At 38.1% G+C, this 18,711-nt stretch overlaps 3 protein-coding genes across 3 annotated transcripts; 2 read left to right on the forward strand and 1 right to left on the reverse strand.

Annotated features, from left to right (window-relative positions):
- Nucleotides 1–21: 21 nt before the first annotated feature.
- Nucleotides 22–8,743, reverse strand: LOC118262295 (nucleolar complex protein 4 homolog). Its single transcript, XM_035573521.2, has 10 exons — nucleotides 8,576–8,743; nucleotides 8,374–8,482; nucleotides 6,291–6,493; nucleotides 6,054–6,184; nucleotides 5,824–5,966; nucleotides 5,542–5,739; nucleotides 5,209–5,380; nucleotides 4,549–4,715; nucleotides 4,176–4,366; nucleotides 22–4,063 (listed from the first exon to the last, which is right to left on the reverse strand). The coding sequence occupies exons 1-10, from the start codon at nucleotides 8,678–8,680 to the stop codon at nucleotides 3,944–3,946; spliced, it is 1,539 nt and encodes a 512-aa protein (XP_035429414.1). The 5' UTR covers nucleotides 8,681–8,743; the 3' UTR covers nucleotides 22–3,943.
- A 119-nt stretch (nucleotides 8,744–8,862) lies between these two features.
- LOC118262309 (116 kDa U5 small nuclear ribonucleoprotein component-like) lies at nucleotides 8,863–15,672 on the forward strand. The gene is made up of 16 exons (XM_035573542.2): nucleotides 8,863–9,180; nucleotides 9,814–10,043; nucleotides 10,406–10,657; nucleotides 10,897–11,154; nucleotides 11,353–11,594; nucleotides 11,756–11,889; nucleotides 12,083–12,269; nucleotides 12,429–12,569; nucleotides 12,781–12,993; nucleotides 13,213–13,348; nucleotides 13,530–13,728; nucleotides 14,071–14,213; nucleotides 14,392–14,528; nucleotides 14,787–14,907; nucleotides 15,134–15,326; nucleotides 15,481–15,672. Exons 1-16 carry the CDS (start codon nucleotides 8,990–8,992, stop codon nucleotides 15,632–15,634), a joined length of 2,931 nt encoding a protein of 976 aa, XP_035429435.1. The 5' UTR covers nucleotides 8,863–8,989; the 3' UTR covers nucleotides 15,635–15,672.
- Nucleotides 15,673–16,140: 468 nt separating this feature from the next.
- LOC118262619 (probable ribosome production factor 1) lies at nucleotides 16,141–18,181 on the forward strand. Its single transcript, XM_035574137.2, has 6 exons — nucleotides 16,141–16,314; nucleotides 16,383–16,506; nucleotides 16,730–16,893; nucleotides 17,167–17,371; nucleotides 17,514–17,659; nucleotides 17,950–18,181. The coding sequence occupies exons 1-6, from the start codon at nucleotides 16,289–16,291 to the stop codon at nucleotides 18,125–18,127; spliced, it is 843 nt and encodes a 280-aa protein (XP_035430030.1). The 5' UTR covers nucleotides 16,141–16,288; the 3' UTR covers nucleotides 18,128–18,181.
- The last annotated feature ends 530 nt before the right edge of the window (nucleotides 18,182–18,711 follow it).

Here is an 18,711-nt window from a genome sequence, read left to right on the forward strand (position 1 = left end):
TAGTCGCAGTAAAACACAATGTTAATATTTTTATAATACTTTATTTATCGTCATGAATATAATAATAGAACATTAAATGAATGATATTAAAATAATGACTTAACCTAACTTACGTCTAATATTTTTGTTTCAACATAATCACAATAGATGCGGCGGGCGCGGCGGCTAACTCCTTATCCCCGTGGTAATAGGGGCTATTTTAGCGAGATTCTAAGACATTCACTGGTGGGGTTAGTATCTACGATTACAATGTAGTACAACTGGTTTGGTTCCTGTGTACAAGATACAAATCTTACAATAACGTTGTGAATACTTAATACAGTACAATTAACATAATTTGAAGTATTCCTGCGAATATTCATTATACAACTGGTATATTTGTAATAAATAATATTATACTAGCTTCGCTCGCGCGCATAAGGAGTTGGGGAAGATTAACAATAAAAATGATGTACGATTTTTTGATACTCGCGAATATTCCGCATACCAATATTTTATCCATACAAACTTCCACCCTCCTATTTTAGGGAAGTGCACAAACAAACAGACATACACAGATACACGATAGACATACAGTTTTTTCAAAGAATATACTCAATTTGCATATGAAAAAAATAATATTGTTTTAGCTGGGATTAAAAAAAAAAACATTTTTTGTGGAATCTGCCTGGGACTTACGAATCGGCATTGCTCGTGCTAGTCGACACTTACTCTGCCAGCCGTTATTTAGCAGCTAAGTCCTTTTTACATTAAGTTCAGTATGTCTCTGTTTTTGTTCGCTTCGCTCACAATCACGATGCTACTTCCCCAAGTCCGCAGCATACTTGGTATGTCGGTATGCCGTACTTAGAGTTAAGAAGAAGGGTTGGATTAGACTGGGCTGGACCCTTCTCTTAAACGATATTATTAGACCGAGGCTGCTTGAAACTAGTTACATGAGTTCGTTATAATACTGATCAACATAATTTTTGTCCCAGCTAAACAATAAATATTTCATATAGAACTAAACAAGACGAAAGGCGATATTCTTCAAAGAAGGTATGTCTATCGCGTCTAGATTTTGTGTAATATACTAACAAATTAATGAAATTACATAATTTTGCATATTTCATGACTTTGTAATTTTGTTGAGGTAAAAGTTTTGAACTTTGTTATATGGAAGTATTTCGCTGTCATTCAATGGAAGCAACAGTAGTCTTTTATTTTAGTGAATACAGAATTACCGCATTCACAAACCTATAATAAGTAATAGTAATAACTATCGAGTGTTTTATCTTTTCAGTGAAACATGATAGAAATAAATATGAAATCATGTAAACACTTTTTTCAGCGATAATTTAAAAACACATATTGTGTGGCGCCACACGGCGTCCCTTATCCAGACTAGAATATTGTAAAAACGTACAAAATGTTCCGAACAGTATTGCACTATGTATAATCTTACATGTATAGGTATATATAATAAAATCATAATCACTGGCCAATAAGTACGCCACAGCATTTCGAAAACATTTAGAAATACACTTAACATATTGACTGACGGTTTAATTACCAATTAAATGTTTGCTATATGAAACCAGCATTTACTGCTTAGGAAATAAAATACAAAACAGTATGGTACAAAACCAGAGCTTTAACAGTTTCCTAAATTTCATATTACATGTATAAATTGGCCCATCTGTCCAAGACTATCGGATGGCCAGCCGCGCCCCAATCTGCGAGGCTTCATTCAACTAATAATAACAATAAAATTAAATAAATATGGCGGTCTGTCTGTCACCAGATACAAACTTGATCAACACGTGATACAGGACAATTTGGTTGGTAGTTTATCTCTTGTAGTGAAGTCAGTGGAAAATATACTCTAGAATGAAGTATATTGTGTATTTCTCTTAACACCCTCTTTGTTTTTGGAATATACAGATTAATAACAATAATATTACCAAGAAAAACTTTAGTCGGTTACAAAAAAAAAAAAAAAAATTGAACGTATTTTTTAATCATTATATTAATTTTTGGTGCTTTCTTTATCAAATAATATACTGGAGAGACAATTAATTAGCCCTTACTGATTAATAAATACTAATCAATCAACGTAATTCAAACAATATAACATATATTTCACTTTAAACTCAATTTACTTCACTACACAGAGACAACAGCTTCAGAAGAAAAAAAAAAATAAAAATAAATTTCTTAATTAATAAATGTTCAACAATTAGTTCAGGAAGTTCGTATTGGAATGAAACTATAATAGATTAGTGCGGGAAGACGGCGACAATGCACGTTCGTTACCTAACGGACCAACCACTGCGATCCACGAGAATGCACGTGTCAGACGTGATACAATTTACTACTTGTGTAAATATATACTATGCAATGTAACTGTCTACCCCTGTTGGGGGGCACGGTTACTTCACCCTGTTTGTTTTTAGAGAACTTGAAGGTTGTAGCTTCAATCGATCGATATCCTTTTAATTGTAATATTTAGAGCTAATTTTTGACTATACTCATATCGATCGATATTTACTATCTGTGGGATATTTAATTTAAACGATATTTTACCCAGTTTCATTCATTTTGTCATGGCAATCTTAATTTTTGGGATAAAATCTCTATTTGTCCACCCTGACACGTGACATTCGCGAGCTATTCTATAACAACCTATGCGCGGCGCCAGCAGAGCACACTCGAGCGGCCCACGCGCACCCGGGAGTCGGTAGTAGCCTTTAGTAAAGTTACACTATACACAATAAGTTAGTTAATACTTAAACATAAAGAATATCAGACATAATTTACTTATTCATAAAGATTACTATTCACCTCTCCTACAAGAGTAGACACTCTATTAGCGCTAGTCTATCTATACCCACGCGGATATACACTTACTTTACTGACTATATACTTTTAAATAAATAACCTTGTAAACGTGGCTCGCTACCGACGCCCGGCCCAACAATCACAGACGTTCCAAGTCATTCGTAAAAAAATAAAATTGTAACAGAACTACAACAAACATCACCTACATTAAAATTTTAACATTACAAGTGCAAAATGTATTCAAAACCTTATAATTATAAACTTTATACTATTATATCATATCTTGTGTATTTAGGAAGTGGAGTTGCTTTCACTGGCAATACTTTCAATATGTTACCAAATGCGGCATCCTTGTTTTAAACAGACACACTGTATAAAGGGTGTATAATGTATATACTTACATTTTAGTTATAACTATCAACAATTTACTTGTAAAATATGTGGTAAGCAACAAAACAGCTACACTGCTAGGCCTAGTATGGATCTGTTCACATACTAAGTGAGACATACAGAGTGTACATAAAGTGCAGTGCTATATAGGTACTGCCCGTGTACTCCATATCACTTGTATCGAAATTGAATGATCAATGTATGTGTCGATCATGCAATTTTGACGACGGTTGCCGGAAGACGAATATATTTATTTATTAATATTTTATTCTGAAACTAGCAATCATGTAGGCAACTGTCACTATTTCAGGAAGTTTGCAAAGTGATGTCCTATCGATATAATCTTTGTTTAACTGTGCATTCCTAATACGAGGTTAGTCCTGGAGAGTACATAAATATACATGTCTCGAAAGCTTATGCCAACAGAGTTGTAAAGTTATAATAATAATAAAATACTTCTAATTAACAGACGCAATAATAGTCACTATTCTATTCATATCTATCCTTACAACTCTGACATCATCTAAATTCGCAAGCAACGGGGCCTGTACGGAAATCAATGTGTACTGTAGACCTACAGGCGACAGGATTTGGTCCGACCGAGCAAGTAGGGGGCAGAGCAAATCACATCACGACTGATTTGGTCTGTGCCGCTTGACGGCGTGGTCCTCTCACGTGTAGGGTGATACATAAATGCGAGTCAACAATGTTGTTATCCTTACTGCGTGTTGGTTCAGGCCATCAGCTCCCAATACTGCATCACTCGCTCGCCAGACGGCGTGGTCATGCCTTGTGGCCGAACGAAATTCATCTCTATCGTCTTGAACCTCTTCTTCAGTTCGGCGTCGAAGTTCTGTGAAAAAATATTCGAAATCATCGTCTGAGTAATGAAACTAGGTGACACAGTGTGATCGGGTGGTATCGATAAGAGGGGTGAGGGTAATAGAAGCGTGCAGTGTAGTTACCGCGGCGAGGTCGGGCGCGGTGAGCGCGAGCGGCGCGGCGCGGTCGGTGGCGGGCTGCAGCACGGTGGCGGCGGCGGCGGCCAGCGCGGGCGCGGGGTGGCGCCGCAGCGCCCACACCTCCCACAGGGACGACCCCAGCGCGCGGGACGACCGCGCACACGTCTCCTCCATCACGTACGGGTCGTTCGACACTGCGGAACAAACAACATACACTATTAGGCTGATACTATTACATCTTTGATATTTTTCTTCAACTTTTCCTTGTTTGATGTTTTTTTTTTTAGAGTGAATAGGAAATGCTGAATTTGTCTTGTAAAGAAGTGAATAAAGAACAAATAATAGTGTCCTATATGATAGTGTATCGAGTACTCACTGATAGCGGGTGTATCTTCATAGCAGATCATACGCTTGAGCGCGGGATGGCGCAGCAACAAGTTGGCGACGAGCTGCAGCAGTCCCACCGCGTCCTCGGGGGACGCCACCAGCGCTAGCCGAGACAGACGCTTCGCGAACGCCGCTACTAGACTTTCTGGCAAGTGGCTGGAAAAGGAAAAACACAGGTCATTGTCATTGTATGAAACTTAAAAAAAAGGTAAATGTATCAGACCTACTTATACAGAACAATACAAAGCACAATGTAAGATTTGGCATGTTCTTCTATTTCACTAATGTTTCAGAGTACTAAATACAATAATCACAAGAAGAAATACATGTGTACAATGTACATACGATGTAATATATTCAAGACACACATATAAACTGCAATAAGGTAAGTACCTTATTGTACTTAGTTTACGAGTATGTTAACAATATGTATGACATTGATAAAAAAGTAATTTAGTAGATTTCTATAGGCCCACGCGCCAACTGTATAAAAACGTCGCGTCATCGTACAATGACATGTACTGTCCAGTTGATACAGACCGTATCATACATACAATACATGCTGCGGATGAGTCATGCATATCTTTAGAAGAGAATATTTTTTTTGTAAACTTGTTTCTAAAAGTGTGAAACCATGTGTTATACTTACGTGGAGCTGAGGAAGATGTCAGCGAGGTGCATGAGCCGTCGTTTGTACCGCGTGGCGAACATCTCCGGCTCGAACATGGCGTACAGGCGGTCGTACATGTCGGGGTAGTCGATGTTGTGGCGCCGCACCAGCTCCAACACACCTTGCAGAGCCAACATGCTGATGGGACCACCTGTGGATACATTATTATGGTACATATTGTTAGTTTATCTCATTACATTACTCTTAGCTTTTTCAGACTGAGTTTTAGATAAACATAAATATTTTACAGTGAGTAACTATTATCTGCTTTCCACAACCAGATAAGATTTATATTATTTGACTAGCACTAACCAGCATCCAGACTGTCGCAGAGCATATCAGTGGCGAGATGTGGTCGGTTCAGCAGTGGCATGAGTCGCTCGACGAGCAGTAGCAGCGCGCGGCGGTGCGTGCGGGAGTCCTGGCACAGCGGCCACTGACACGCGAAGCCCCAGCAGCGGTTGGCGTAGCGCCGGCACACGCCTGGGTTGTACGGGAACGGGGCCTTGTCTAAAGCACAAAAAAATCTTTCATTTATGGAAATAGAATAAACAAATATGTAGTTATGAATTATGTTATGAACTCTTTCCCTACCTTCAGTGCCACACAGAAGCTTCTCTTCTTTCTCTTCTCCGTCCCTCTCTTTACCCTTGATTTTGGTCTCTGTGGGTATCTCACATATCAGCAGTTTGTCAAGTAGCTCCAAGTAGTTCTGCATGTATATTGATGTTGGTGATCTGCAACATTACATCCAGTTAACTCATACATCTTGCGAAAACTCAATAGTTATTAAAGTTTATTGTAATTATAAAATAGTCCCTTACTTGCGATAAGCGATTGTGGAGAGTACTTTCAGGCCATACTGCTGTACATCCTTGTACTCAGTAAATTCTTGGAAGCGAGCGATCGGCGCCGACATTGATATTTCAGGGTCCAGCAATACATTGAATATGTTCTAAAAAATAAAAAAAAAACAATTATCAAACATATTAATTATGATAAATGTTAGTCAAAAATAAGTAAATCAAAATGCGACATAGTGTAAAAAACTGACAGCTTACCTTGAGCCTGACTGATGGGAAATAAAATCCAGAGGAACCCTCCAAAGGGTGCTTGCCTTCAGCCTGCATGAGCTTGCAAGCAGTGACTAGAGCCTGCAGCCGGGAGCTCATGCGGCCGCGGCGGATGCACTCCAGGATACGGGTCTGAGCCGCCTCGAAGCACTCGCGCAGCCATCGTTTGTACTGTGCTTCGGGACTGTTGTCTGTGTAAAAAGAAAATCATCATGAAACTGTTCAATCATCGTGAAACTAGTCATACAATCAAGGAAATGGTGAAGATTGGTTGAGGCCCTTGCCACCTGGCAAACGGACACACAGAAGTGGAGGAAGAATGAATGATAGCTTAATATAAATGCTGTCATGTCCGAATAAAAAAGGCTATAAATAAATACATAAGGAAAACGCGATTTCGCATCGCAAAATGATCAGATGTGATATGCTATTCAAATAAATAAATTAAAGCAGTCACTTGCTTGTAACAGGACAAATTAAAATATAAAATGGACAAACAATATGGATGATATATCTTTATCACATTAAATAGTAAATAATATGGCAAATTTATAAGCACTATAAGTAGCAAAATAATATTATTATTACAACAGGTATGACAAAAACAGTGAGCCAAAGCAAAATATATTATTATATACATTTTATTTGTGTGTTATGTTAAAGCCATGTCCTTTTTGTGTTTAATGACCTCTTATATCTAAAGTTGTCATCAAAGGTTAAAACACAATGAACAACATATTGAATGACTCAGTGTGCCATCTCAATTAGAACAAGTTTAAAATCATTATTTGTTTGTTCATAATGACTTACATTGTATTGCTTTAATTACATTCCTAACTTATGTATCTAGTATTACAGATATTTCATAGACATGAATTAGCTAAACTCTCTTTGGAATAAGGGCTATGTTTGCATGACTTGTAGTTTGCTATCATATTACTGCATGTAAGCCACTTCTAGTCAGCCATTTAAATATGATATCAAAGATACTTACTAATCCATAGTTATACTTTGTGTGAATTTTAAATATATTTTTTATACATTTCTTTCTATGAGTAAGTCTGTATGTATTTTTAATCACAAAAATTGCTGAAGCATGCAATTTTAGACATTTGTGTATCAGTGTTGATAACACATGTTTGTATCCTTCAGTGTTTGAAAAGGTTAAATGTGACTCATCAGTCTCTGGCAAGTCCAAATTCATGTGCAAATTGATATTGATATTCTAATTATAAATATGGTTTTGATTAACACTGCTTTATAATGTGTCTGAATATATTATTTAATTAGGAATTATTATTCAACTGGATAAGGAACATTTATGTAATTATTATAAAGGCAGCCAGTTGTTTTACAGCCTGCAATGACATCAAAATGAGTGCTATTGTTCAATTTTCCCTATGACTAGGGAAATTGTATATATGTAAAATGAGTTTAATAACAACACAAGGTTTGTTTACATGTAATAAACCTATAGTCAACTAAATACTTAGTTTTGAGATTTTTTTAACTTTGCAAATTAGGAATATATATTTGTAATAATAATAGTGTCATTAAAAATGTAAATAAGATAAGCTGTCTTATAACATGTAACCAGGCAGTTTGAAAGTAAACAAAGTGGTAAACATTTTGCATACAACACACTGAGTACTGTGTACACGTGAGGCACACGACAGACACACGCGTGACCTTGAGGCTGTGCCCAGTAGCACAGCACAATGCTTGGCAGTACTCAGATAGAACCACCCAAAACCAATACCAATCACACTTTGTCATTATGTAAAACTTATTTATATAAAGCTTCTGTACATAATGCACTTCGTAACAAGAATAATTACACAAGAGTGCGGCTTTGCGGTCGAATCATCCGTTTATATAAGCAAATAACGTCACATGTCGCAAAATGTGACCACACAGGACACAGCCCACACAATATCCTTACTGCCCACTGCGCGTCCATAGACTTGGCAATCAACATAGTTATTAGGCAAATATGTTGCCTAGGTACGGGCAAAATCAATATTATTACCACAAAATAATCTATAACATGGTACACCACTTTGACACTTACCTGCTGGTTTTAGGGGAACTATTCCCTCTAGCAGTTCGCCTCTTCGCAATAGTTTTGTAAATATCACTTCTACAGTAAGCAGTAAGGGCGTATAATTGTCCGTCTCAGCCTGAAATACAATAAATAACCATTATTATAGAACGTAACCTATGACGCAGTATTAATATTGAAGTTTTTACTCATCTAAGAAACTTCTCCTTACCTCAAACATCTCCAGTATGTCGGCAAGATTGTTATGGGTTGCTTTATTTCGAAGCTGCGCCGAAATCATTTTTGCAAAATTTGGATTTGGTTGCACAGCAGCCATTTTTGTATTGAAAAGAATTTATTTGTCAGATTGTCAGTCAGACAGACGAACGGATACGGAAAAGCAACTTCACGGTAAAAAAATAGAAATGGAACACGATGCGTTCAGTATAACAATTTGAATGACATAGAATGAAAGATTAAATAATTTTCTATGGTTGAAAATTCTATAGTCTACGGTCGCAAACAACTCGGTTGATGACTGAAAATTGAGGTTATACGTCAAAAATATTGAAAGTTATCGGCGGCATTTGTTTTGAAACTCAGTTTTCTTTATAATTTAGAATTAATATTCCAATAAAAACTAAAAATGGACGGTGATTTGTACGACGAGTTTGGAAATTATATAGGGCCGGACTTAGAGTCAGATTCGGACGACGAACAGAGTGTGTATGGACAAGATAACAGGGATGCGGACGAAGATGCTATGGAGGAAGACGAGGACGCGGATGCGGAGCCCGAGGCGGCGCCCATGTCTGTTGTACTGCACGAGGACAAGCGGTAGGTTCATGCGTTATCAACATAAACAACATAGAGCATTGTTTATTAGGTTACTCAACATGATACGACTCACTGTCTCACTGACCAACACTGTAGTTTAGTTACAAACTTCTACTTCTTTTAGTAATTTGAGATCATATCTACAGCTTCTAATAAGTACTAAGACAATACTCATTATCATGTTGCACAATAATTGTTGCTATACAAACAGTACCAGTATTTCTTGTCTGATAACTCATATGTTTCATCTGACACTATGCCCTATTCCTCTCGTACATTGTTATATGCTACAACAAGGAACTATGCTACAATATATTTAAAAACAGAATTTCAAGAATTAGGATTTCAAATAAAGTTTCTATAAACAAAAAGTAAGATATTAATGAAACCTTTGATGAACCACAAACTAAGTGTTCATATGTAATTTATTTTGTTCCTTGAGTGTATAAGAAATTATACAAAATTAGTTAGTATTTAACAAATCTATAAAATATATTATCAACATTAGCCTGATTAGTAATTAAATGAAATGAAACTTTGGCCTTTCCATTCATAACAATTGAAAATAAATTACCAATGAATCTAATAAAAAAATCATCCCAATGCTTAATTCCAATTTGTTCCTTTTACCAGATACTACCCTCAAGCAGTAGAAGTGTATGGGCCGGATGTGGAGACAGTGGTCCAGGAGGAGGACACACAGGCTCTGGACAAGCCTCTGGTGGAACCCATCAAGCACAAGAAGTTCCAGGTCCAAGAGCAACAGCTGCCGGAGACCAAATATGACATGGAGTACATGGCAGACATGTTGGACAACACCAACCTAATGAGGAATGTCACTCTCATGGGACACTTGCATAATGGTAACTAGAAAATGAAAATACTTGATGTTGAAATTATGTTCTGGGCCTTGTTAGCCTGGAGTCAAATCTAAGTAGTTTCAAACTCTGCTCAAGTAGTCTTTGGTTAGTTAATATCGAGTTTTGTAATAGCTTGAAGTTGATAGCTTCAAGAGTTTAAATCTCTGATCTTTAAAGTTGTTATTCTCTGTCTCTGTTATTCTGGAATTGAGATAATAAAGACACCAGTCAATGGTTACTTAATGGTGGCTACTTTGAATTATAACTGGGAAAAACTGTCTTCTACTTATCTTTAGTTTAACAAACGAGTATAGTGTTATATCTATGAATCTCTTATCTAAACCCAATATTTTTCAATTTTGTAGGTAAAACCTCATTTGTGGATTGTCTGATCAGACAGACACACCCAGGCACAATAAACACAGACACAACAATACCCATGCGGTACACAGACACCCTGTTTGTGGAGCAGGAACGAGGAGTCTCCATCAAGTCTATGCCTGTCACGTTATTGCTGAAGAATATCAAGGGAAAGTCACATCTCCTGAACATTATGGACACTCCTGGGCATGTCAACTTCAGTGATGAAGTTACTGCTGCTTTGAGGATATCTGATGGTAAGTAAACTTGTGTCAAGTTTGGAACAACCCTAGAAGACAAAAATATGGTTTCTTCATCAAGCTGTTAAATCATTGGATATTTTGAAAAAACAAAAGTATATGCAGTATTTCAATTTTTTTTTTAGTAGTAGCTATAAAGAGACTTTTAATTACCAAATGAAAGTTTTGAGGATTCTGATACAAGAACATTTATTCATTTAACATTATAATTGTCATCTACTAAACACCATCCACAGGCGCGGTGCTCTTCGTAGACGCAGCAGAAGGTATAATGCTGAACACAGAGCGACTCCTCCGCCATGCTGTACAGGAGCGAGTGCCGCTGACGCTCTGCATCAACAAGATCGACCGCCTCATACTGGAGCTCAAGCTGCCGCCCGCAGACGCCTACTACAAGCTGAGGCACATCATCGACGAACTCAACTCCATGCTGGAGACACACCAGCCTCAGGACAATCCTGATGAACCGCCTATTGTGTTCTCGCCTTTATTAGGTACATTTTTACTGAAATTTTGTTATGTGTTTAGTTGTAAGACATTCTCAATCACCTTTATTTGTTGAACTGAAATACCCACTGAAGTAGATAATCTACATTGTTCCTTCTAGTGGCCAATTGGCAAATATAGAGAAATTGTATAGCATATTATGTTGGCTATCCAACTGAAGTACAATTTATGTTCGTTGTTCCCAGGCAACGTGTGCTTCGCGTCGTCGCTGTACGACGTGTGCTTCAGCGTGGAGTCGTTCGCGGCGATGTACGCGGCGGCCCACCCGTGCTCGGGGCTCCGCGCGTCTGACATGGCGGCCTGGCTGTGGGGTGACGTCTACTTCAACGCCAAGAACCGCCGCTTCACCAAGAAACAACCTCACGCATCCGCTCAGAGAAGCTTTGTAGAGTTCATTCTCGAGCCGCTGTACAAGATTTTTGCACAAGTAAGCCTAATTCTCAGCAATTTTCTATCCCTGATGCTTATATCGAACAAGACAAACAGATTTTGCAGTTCATGCAAGATACTTGATCAGGGTTGGACCCCAAGAACTCTCAAACCAAGTGTGCAGAATACACATTCTCTTATGAACATGATTTTCCCCAGGTGGTGGGTGACGTGGATGACACTCTGCCGGCAGTGCTGTCGGAGCTGGGCATCAAGCTGACCAAGCAGGAGGCCAAGCTCAACGTGCGCCCGCTACTGCGGCTCGTCTGCAGCAGGTTCTTTGGAGACTTCTGGTAAGACACTGTTTATGTTTATGGTTTCCAAAACATTCTAACATTTCAGTTCATATGAAAAAGAATAAAAAAACTCATTAACCACTTTTTAAAATATCGCCAAAGTTAAACTGATTGCTTATCTCGAATTCAAGTATAATCGACATGCTTATTAAATCTGAAAACAACAATTAAGAGGTGACTTATGTTCCAGTGGTTTCGTGGAGATGGTGGTCCGTCACGTGCCGTCCCCGCTGGACGCGGCGGCGCGCAAGGTGTCGCACACGTACCGCGGCACGGCCGGCCCGCTGCTGGACGACATGCTGGCCTGCGACCAGTCCGGCAGACTCGTCGCGCACACCACCAAGATGTACCCCACCGACGACTGCACCTTCTTCTTGGTTAGTTCATTGCACTGAACACTCAAATATGCTACCAATTATGTCTGTATATTCATAATCAAATACTTAAAATTTCAGCAATGTATTAAGTTGTTATTGAGGTTTCCTTTGTGACAGTCTGACCATACGTGTATAAAAAAGGTTTTGTTTGTCACTCAGGTATTGGCGCGCATAATGTCGGGTACACTGTACGCGGGCCAGACAGTGCGAGTACTGGGGGAGAACTACAGCACGCAGGACGAGGAGGACTCGCGACTCATGAACGTGGGCCGGCTCTGGATATACGAGGCGCGGTATAAGGTGGGTAACCTAACTTCTTACGGCATAGATTTTTACGATACATTAACGTAAATGGGCACGTCACGTCAGCGTTCCACTTTTTGACGTTGTGACGTGAGATGAGGACAGGCCTTTAGTCTCACTGATAATAATTTCATGTATTTGACACGAAATGTGTTATTACTAAAGTTTTTTTTAAATTTATCATTATATATTTGTAATTTGTTTACAGGTGGAACTGAACCGCGTGCCAGCAGGCTGTTGGGCGCTGATCGAAGGCATCGACCAGCCGATAGTGAAGACATGTACCGTGGTGGCCAGCGACGAAGACGCAGAGCTGCACACGTTCACTCCGCTGCGGTTCAACACGCAGGCTGTTGTCAAGATCGCCGTGGAACCTGTCAACCCTTCCGAGTTACCCAAGATGTTAGATGGATTGAGAAAGGTATGTGCTGTTGATTGATTTTTTTAGGGTTTAACATAACCTATAGATACGGTATTTTACTGTATATGAAAAAAAAAACTGAAATTATTGAGATACCTTATATAAAAAGCTGTCGGAAAATGTTATTTTCATTCATAATTAAATGTACATATTTCATTTGTATATCTTATTTTTAACACCACATAATAGTAGCCGTCATCTATGAATGTAATATTTCAGGTGAACAAGTCGTACCCGCTACTGTCGACGCGCGTGGAGGAGTCGGGCGAGCACGTCATACTCGGGACCGGCGAGCTCTACCTGGACTGCGTCATGCACGACCTGAGGAACATGTACTCCGAGATCGATATCAAAGGTAATTTTTAAGGCCATGGAGTCAATTCTGAAACTGTAATATTAGAGCAAAATCGTCTTTATCAGAGCGTTGGTTACGCTTGATGTGCGCAATTTGTAGAATGTACTGTTTTTATCATAGAAGGAATCTTATACGTCGCTATTGTATATGTTATTGACTAAAGTATAATATATCTACACAGTGGCGGACCCAGTGGTATCATTCTGTGAGACGGTGGTGGAGACGTCCTCGCTGAAGTGTTTCGCGGAGACTCCGAACAAGCGCAACAAGCTGACGATGATAGCGGAGCCCCTGGAGCGCGGCCTGGCCGAGGACATCGAGGCCGGCGCCGTCTGCGTCACCTGGGACCGCAAGCGGCTCGGGGAGTTCTTCCAAACCAAGTCAGTACCACCTGGGATCTAAGAGTTAAACTAACGGGTGATTTTTTAAGTGGTTAGGATTTAATTTAAAATAATGAAAAATTTGATGAAATCTTTATTGGAATTGATAGAACAATCAATATAATTTAATGTTTAATGATGATTTCATCCAAATGCTGGCCGCGGCTCCGGTTTAGATGGCCACTTAAAAAATCACCCGTTATATTCATTTAGTTTACGTATTTGAAGACTAAAGCAAAAAAATCTAAATCTGTAAATCCAAACCTATTAAAATAAGAAATAAGCTCATTCCAACATACTATTCATCTTACTTTACTGTTAAAAGCAATAATTTATTTACAGATACGACTGGGATTTACTAGCGGCGCGTTCTATCTGGGCGTTCGGTCCCGACTCGACGGGTCCAAACATTCTGGTCGACGACACACTTCCCTCGGAGGTGGACAAACATTTACTCTCCTCTGTCAAAGATAGTATCGTTCAAGGTAAGAAATTCATACAGCATTTAAATTTTGAAATTTAAATCATCATTGTTGCAATATAAATGAGCAATTTCCAATGTTATTTAAAGCATGAAGTCAGGTTATAGCTTGTAAAACTTATTCATAGACATTTAAGTATGTACGTATTGTAGGTAATTTAACATGTTGGCTCGTGTTTCAGGTTTCCAATGGGGTACGAGAGAAGGTCCCCTATGTGAAGAGCCGATCCGTAACGTAAAGTTTAAGATCCTGGACGCGGTGATAGCACAGGAGCCCCTACACAGAGGCGGCGGACAAATTATACCCACTGCTAGAAGGGTATGTGTGCCTTTAATTGTATATTGTTGATTTTACCTTCAATAAAAATTATGCATTGGACGAAAGTTGAAGGTTCAGAAACTGTAAAATAAAATATATTCCCTAACGACCATTCATTTCGACCTCGAAAGTCGAATTAAAACTCAGTGCTGATTTTATTAACTTGCGTAAGGCAATCAGATATTGTTATTTTTCTCCGTTAAAACAATGATTACTAGTCTAAATAATATATTTATACAATGTCTTAATTACATCCAGGTGGCCTACTCAGCATTCCTGATGGCGACGCCCCGTCTGATGGAGCCCTATCTGTTCGTGGAGGTACAGGCCCCCGCCGACTGCGTGTCCGCCGTATACACTGTGCTCGCTAAGAGAAGAGGTGAGGTTTTACGATATAATATTGCTGTCAATGAAAAATTGCCAGTGTAGGTTCAACAATTGATATTGGTTTATGAATCTGACTTCATGAATTTCTATTTCGCTTCTACCTGTCTGTTTTCTAATGCTCATTCATTATTCTATGTCTACTTACACCATATTTTTCGATTTAGAGCATTTTCCATTTACTTCTCATCAATCATTTAATCATTATATTATTTCCTTAGGTCACGTAACACAAGACGCGCCAGTGCCCGGGTCCCCGCTGTACACGATCAAGGCGTTCGTGCCGGCGATAGACTCGTTCGGGTTCGAGACGGACCTGCGCACACACACACAGGGCCAGGCCTTCTGTCTGCAGGTCTTCCACCACTGGCAGATCGTGCCCGGAGATCCGCTCGATAAGAGTATTGTTATCAGGTGAATAACATAAAAAAAATATTGGCTTGTGGATATACTGTAATCTAAAATAAAACTTAGTTTCCGGGCGAAATCCTTGGTAATCGCGCTTCCTTCCACTTCTTTTTACTCTTCCGACTAGTCAAGTTACATCATTTATATTTTTATTTTCCAGACCTCTAGAACCACAGCCCGCAACACATTTGGCTCGAGAGTTCATGATCAAGACGCGACGTCGCAAGGGTCTCAGTGAAGATGTCTCTATCAATAAATTCTTCGACGATCCTATGTTGCTGGAGCTTGCGCGGCAAGACGTACAGTTGAATTAATTGTTTAAATAAATAAATATAGAAAATTGAAATCTATACTTGCCGTCTTTTATTTGTTTTAACCGAAGTATAGAGGGATTTACATGAAGAAGCAAAGTTTCTTGCGAATCAAATGATTGAGCTGCATTTATGAAGATACCAGACAAATAAATAGATAATGACTTTTTCATCTTCTCATTTCTCAGAGTAATGTTTTCTCTTTACTTTCTATGGGTTCCCTAGAGAATAAAGGACTACACCTTTGATTGCAGACAGTAACATTCTTCAAACCAAACCTAAAGCTCGTTATTCAGGGAAGGCCCATAGTTCAAAAGAGGTGATATTATTTAAAACAAATATAAAGATAACCAAGAATCTATACCTTATATTTAACAATCCATTAAAACAATAATAATTATTAACATTTTGTTTACTAGATTACCAAGTAAGTTTCAGAACTGTGTGTAACCATCTTCATAGATCTTTTTAATCTGTGAAGCTATCATTTGTCAATAGCCAATGTCAAAACAACTGTCAAAGTGTCAACTGGTAAAGAAGCATGTTGCACATGAACGTACACAAATAGTTTAAAAATATTTATCATTTAATCAATAAATAGTGATATAATAAAAATAATTAACTTTTTAAAGTCTCATCTATATATAATCAATCAAAATGGCTCGTGGAAAAGACAAGAAGAAGTAAGTTTGGTTATAAACACGTATGTTTACTGTTTGTGGTGATTTGTTTTAACATCGTGGTGTTTTAGGCGTAAGTTGGAGAAGAAGCAAGAAGGTGATGATGTGCCCAAGAAGGTCCCGCACACGCTGGAATCTCTCCGCGAGAAAGATGAGACGATGCTCGCTAATGTTGACGAAGAAGAGAAATTGGAGGTTAGAAACTGCATATTGTGTTGATTGCACAATAAAATTGAATTTATTTACCTACAAATTAATGCTAAATGTTTTATAAGCTTTATGGAACATAAATAACGCATGTCGGAAAACCCCATTGATAATATCAATGGAATTATCATTGTTCCTCAGAACTTAATAACAGAAATGCAAAATTATTTCATGTATTATATATTACTCAACATAATTTTATAAATTCCAGGCACAAAAGGATATGGAATTAGATGAGTTATCATCATACTACGAGAATTCATATGAACCAAAAGTACTGATCACATACTCAGACAACCCGCACAACAAAACTAGAATATTTGGCAAAGAGTTGTGTAGAATTATACCTAACTCCATATCTAGGTACAGACAAAGGTAAGAAACTTGATTTATTAAAGTTAGTCAACAATTATAAAGTAAAATATCTTGTTTCAAACTGAAATCATTTAGTTATCAAAGCAGATGGATAAAAATTGCTCCATGTCATGTGACATCTCAAAAATAGATAAAAATGTATAAAATAATATATGACATCTTCCTAACTTATAATTTTAGCCATGTTTAATATAGTAAATAAATTAATAGCAGCATACTTATGAATACAAACCCAAAAAACTGAACACTTAATTCTTTAATATTTTATTTCAGATCTTCAGTAAAGCGTATAGTCCAGTCAGCAATTCGTGAGAGCGTAACAGATGTGATAATAGTGAATGAAAATCAGAAGCAGCCCAATGGTTTCCTGCTGATCCACCTGCCTAATGGACCAACTGCTCACTTCCGACTCTCCAGCTGCAAGATCACACCTGAGCTTAGAAAAGATTATAAAGAAATTACGAACCACAGGCCTGAGGTAATTCAATAAATAAAATCACACTTTTTTGTGCCAAACTAAGTTGCAGTATTGCAGACAAAAACAAGATACACCATATTGCATAGCTAAATATGTCATCTATAATACAGTTATTAATTAACTATATTTGTCCATTTGGCAGGTGATTCTGAATAACTTCAGCACGCGGCTTGGTCTGACGGTGGGTCGCATGCTGGGCGCGCTGTTCCACTACGAGCCCCAGTTCCGCGGCCGACGAGCCGTCACCTTCCACAACCAACGAGACTACATATTCTTCAGGCATCATAGGTAAGTTTTATTTATGCTGGTATTACTACTAAATACTTTTAACTGCCGCACTTCGATTTTTTATTAAAATTCAGTAATAGTACTCCCTTTTCTATGGATATTCTGGCGAAGTAGTAAATTTTTTATTACATATTTCTGCGACTCTGTGACTTCTTTAAAGCATTTAAAAGTTTGATGTTATGATTAATTTTATTATCCCAGAACAATGTCTTTGGGGTTCATTATCAAAATAAATAACTAATATATTTTCGTACCATAATACTGGATAACAATTCGTTTATTTCGTTCAGATACGAGTTCACATCGGACGGCAGACGTGCCAAATTGCGTGAATTAGGACCTCGCTTCACACTGAAGCTGATCTCCCTGCAGCAAGGAACCTTCGACTCCAAGCGTGGCGACTACGAGTGGATCATTGCGGGCAGGCGACACCAAATGGAAACGTCCAGAAGAAAGTTCTTCTTATAATGTTATCTTGTTATGTCATAAATGTAAAACGAATAAAGTATTTTGTAAGAGCAACAGTTGTATTTTATTACTTCTTTCTATATTAAAATCAGAAATATCTGGCAACTAGAGGTCCTAGTCAAAAAAATTAATGATATACAGTTTGGAGATCACTCATATGATTTATATTAAACTGCAAATAGTACTCGTCCATAAAAGCATAACACTACTAAATATTTCAACAAAATTTTCAAACAAAGTAAATCAAGTACCTATTTGATTCTGTGTGAATAGCTCCATGTATCTTAACCACAGAAGAGCTGTAATATTGTAGGTTGTCAAGGAATGTTACGGACACGCGGCGCTGCTGCCGCATTTGTAGTGTTCAAATTAGCTTAGAGAATAATGCACTTTGGCTTATCTACTGGGCGTATTTCGCTCATTTTTGTATATCGTCAGCCAAGATGATAACGAATGTGGTTTATATAACTCAAGAGGTCTCCTCATAATACCCTCTGTAGAAATATTTGTTATTTATTGACAGGATGGAAATAACCTGGGTGATTGTGGGCCTATTATAAAACTTTCGAATATCAAAGTTGATG

This window comes from Spodoptera frugiperda, chromosome 12 (genome assembly GCF_023101765.2).
Source record: "Spodoptera frugiperda isolate SF20-4 chromosome 12, AGI-APGP_CSIRO_Sfru_2.0, whole genome shotgun sequence".
Classification (NCBI taxonomy): domain Eukaryota; kingdom Metazoa; phylum Arthropoda; class Insecta; order Lepidoptera; family Noctuidae; genus Spodoptera; species Spodoptera frugiperda.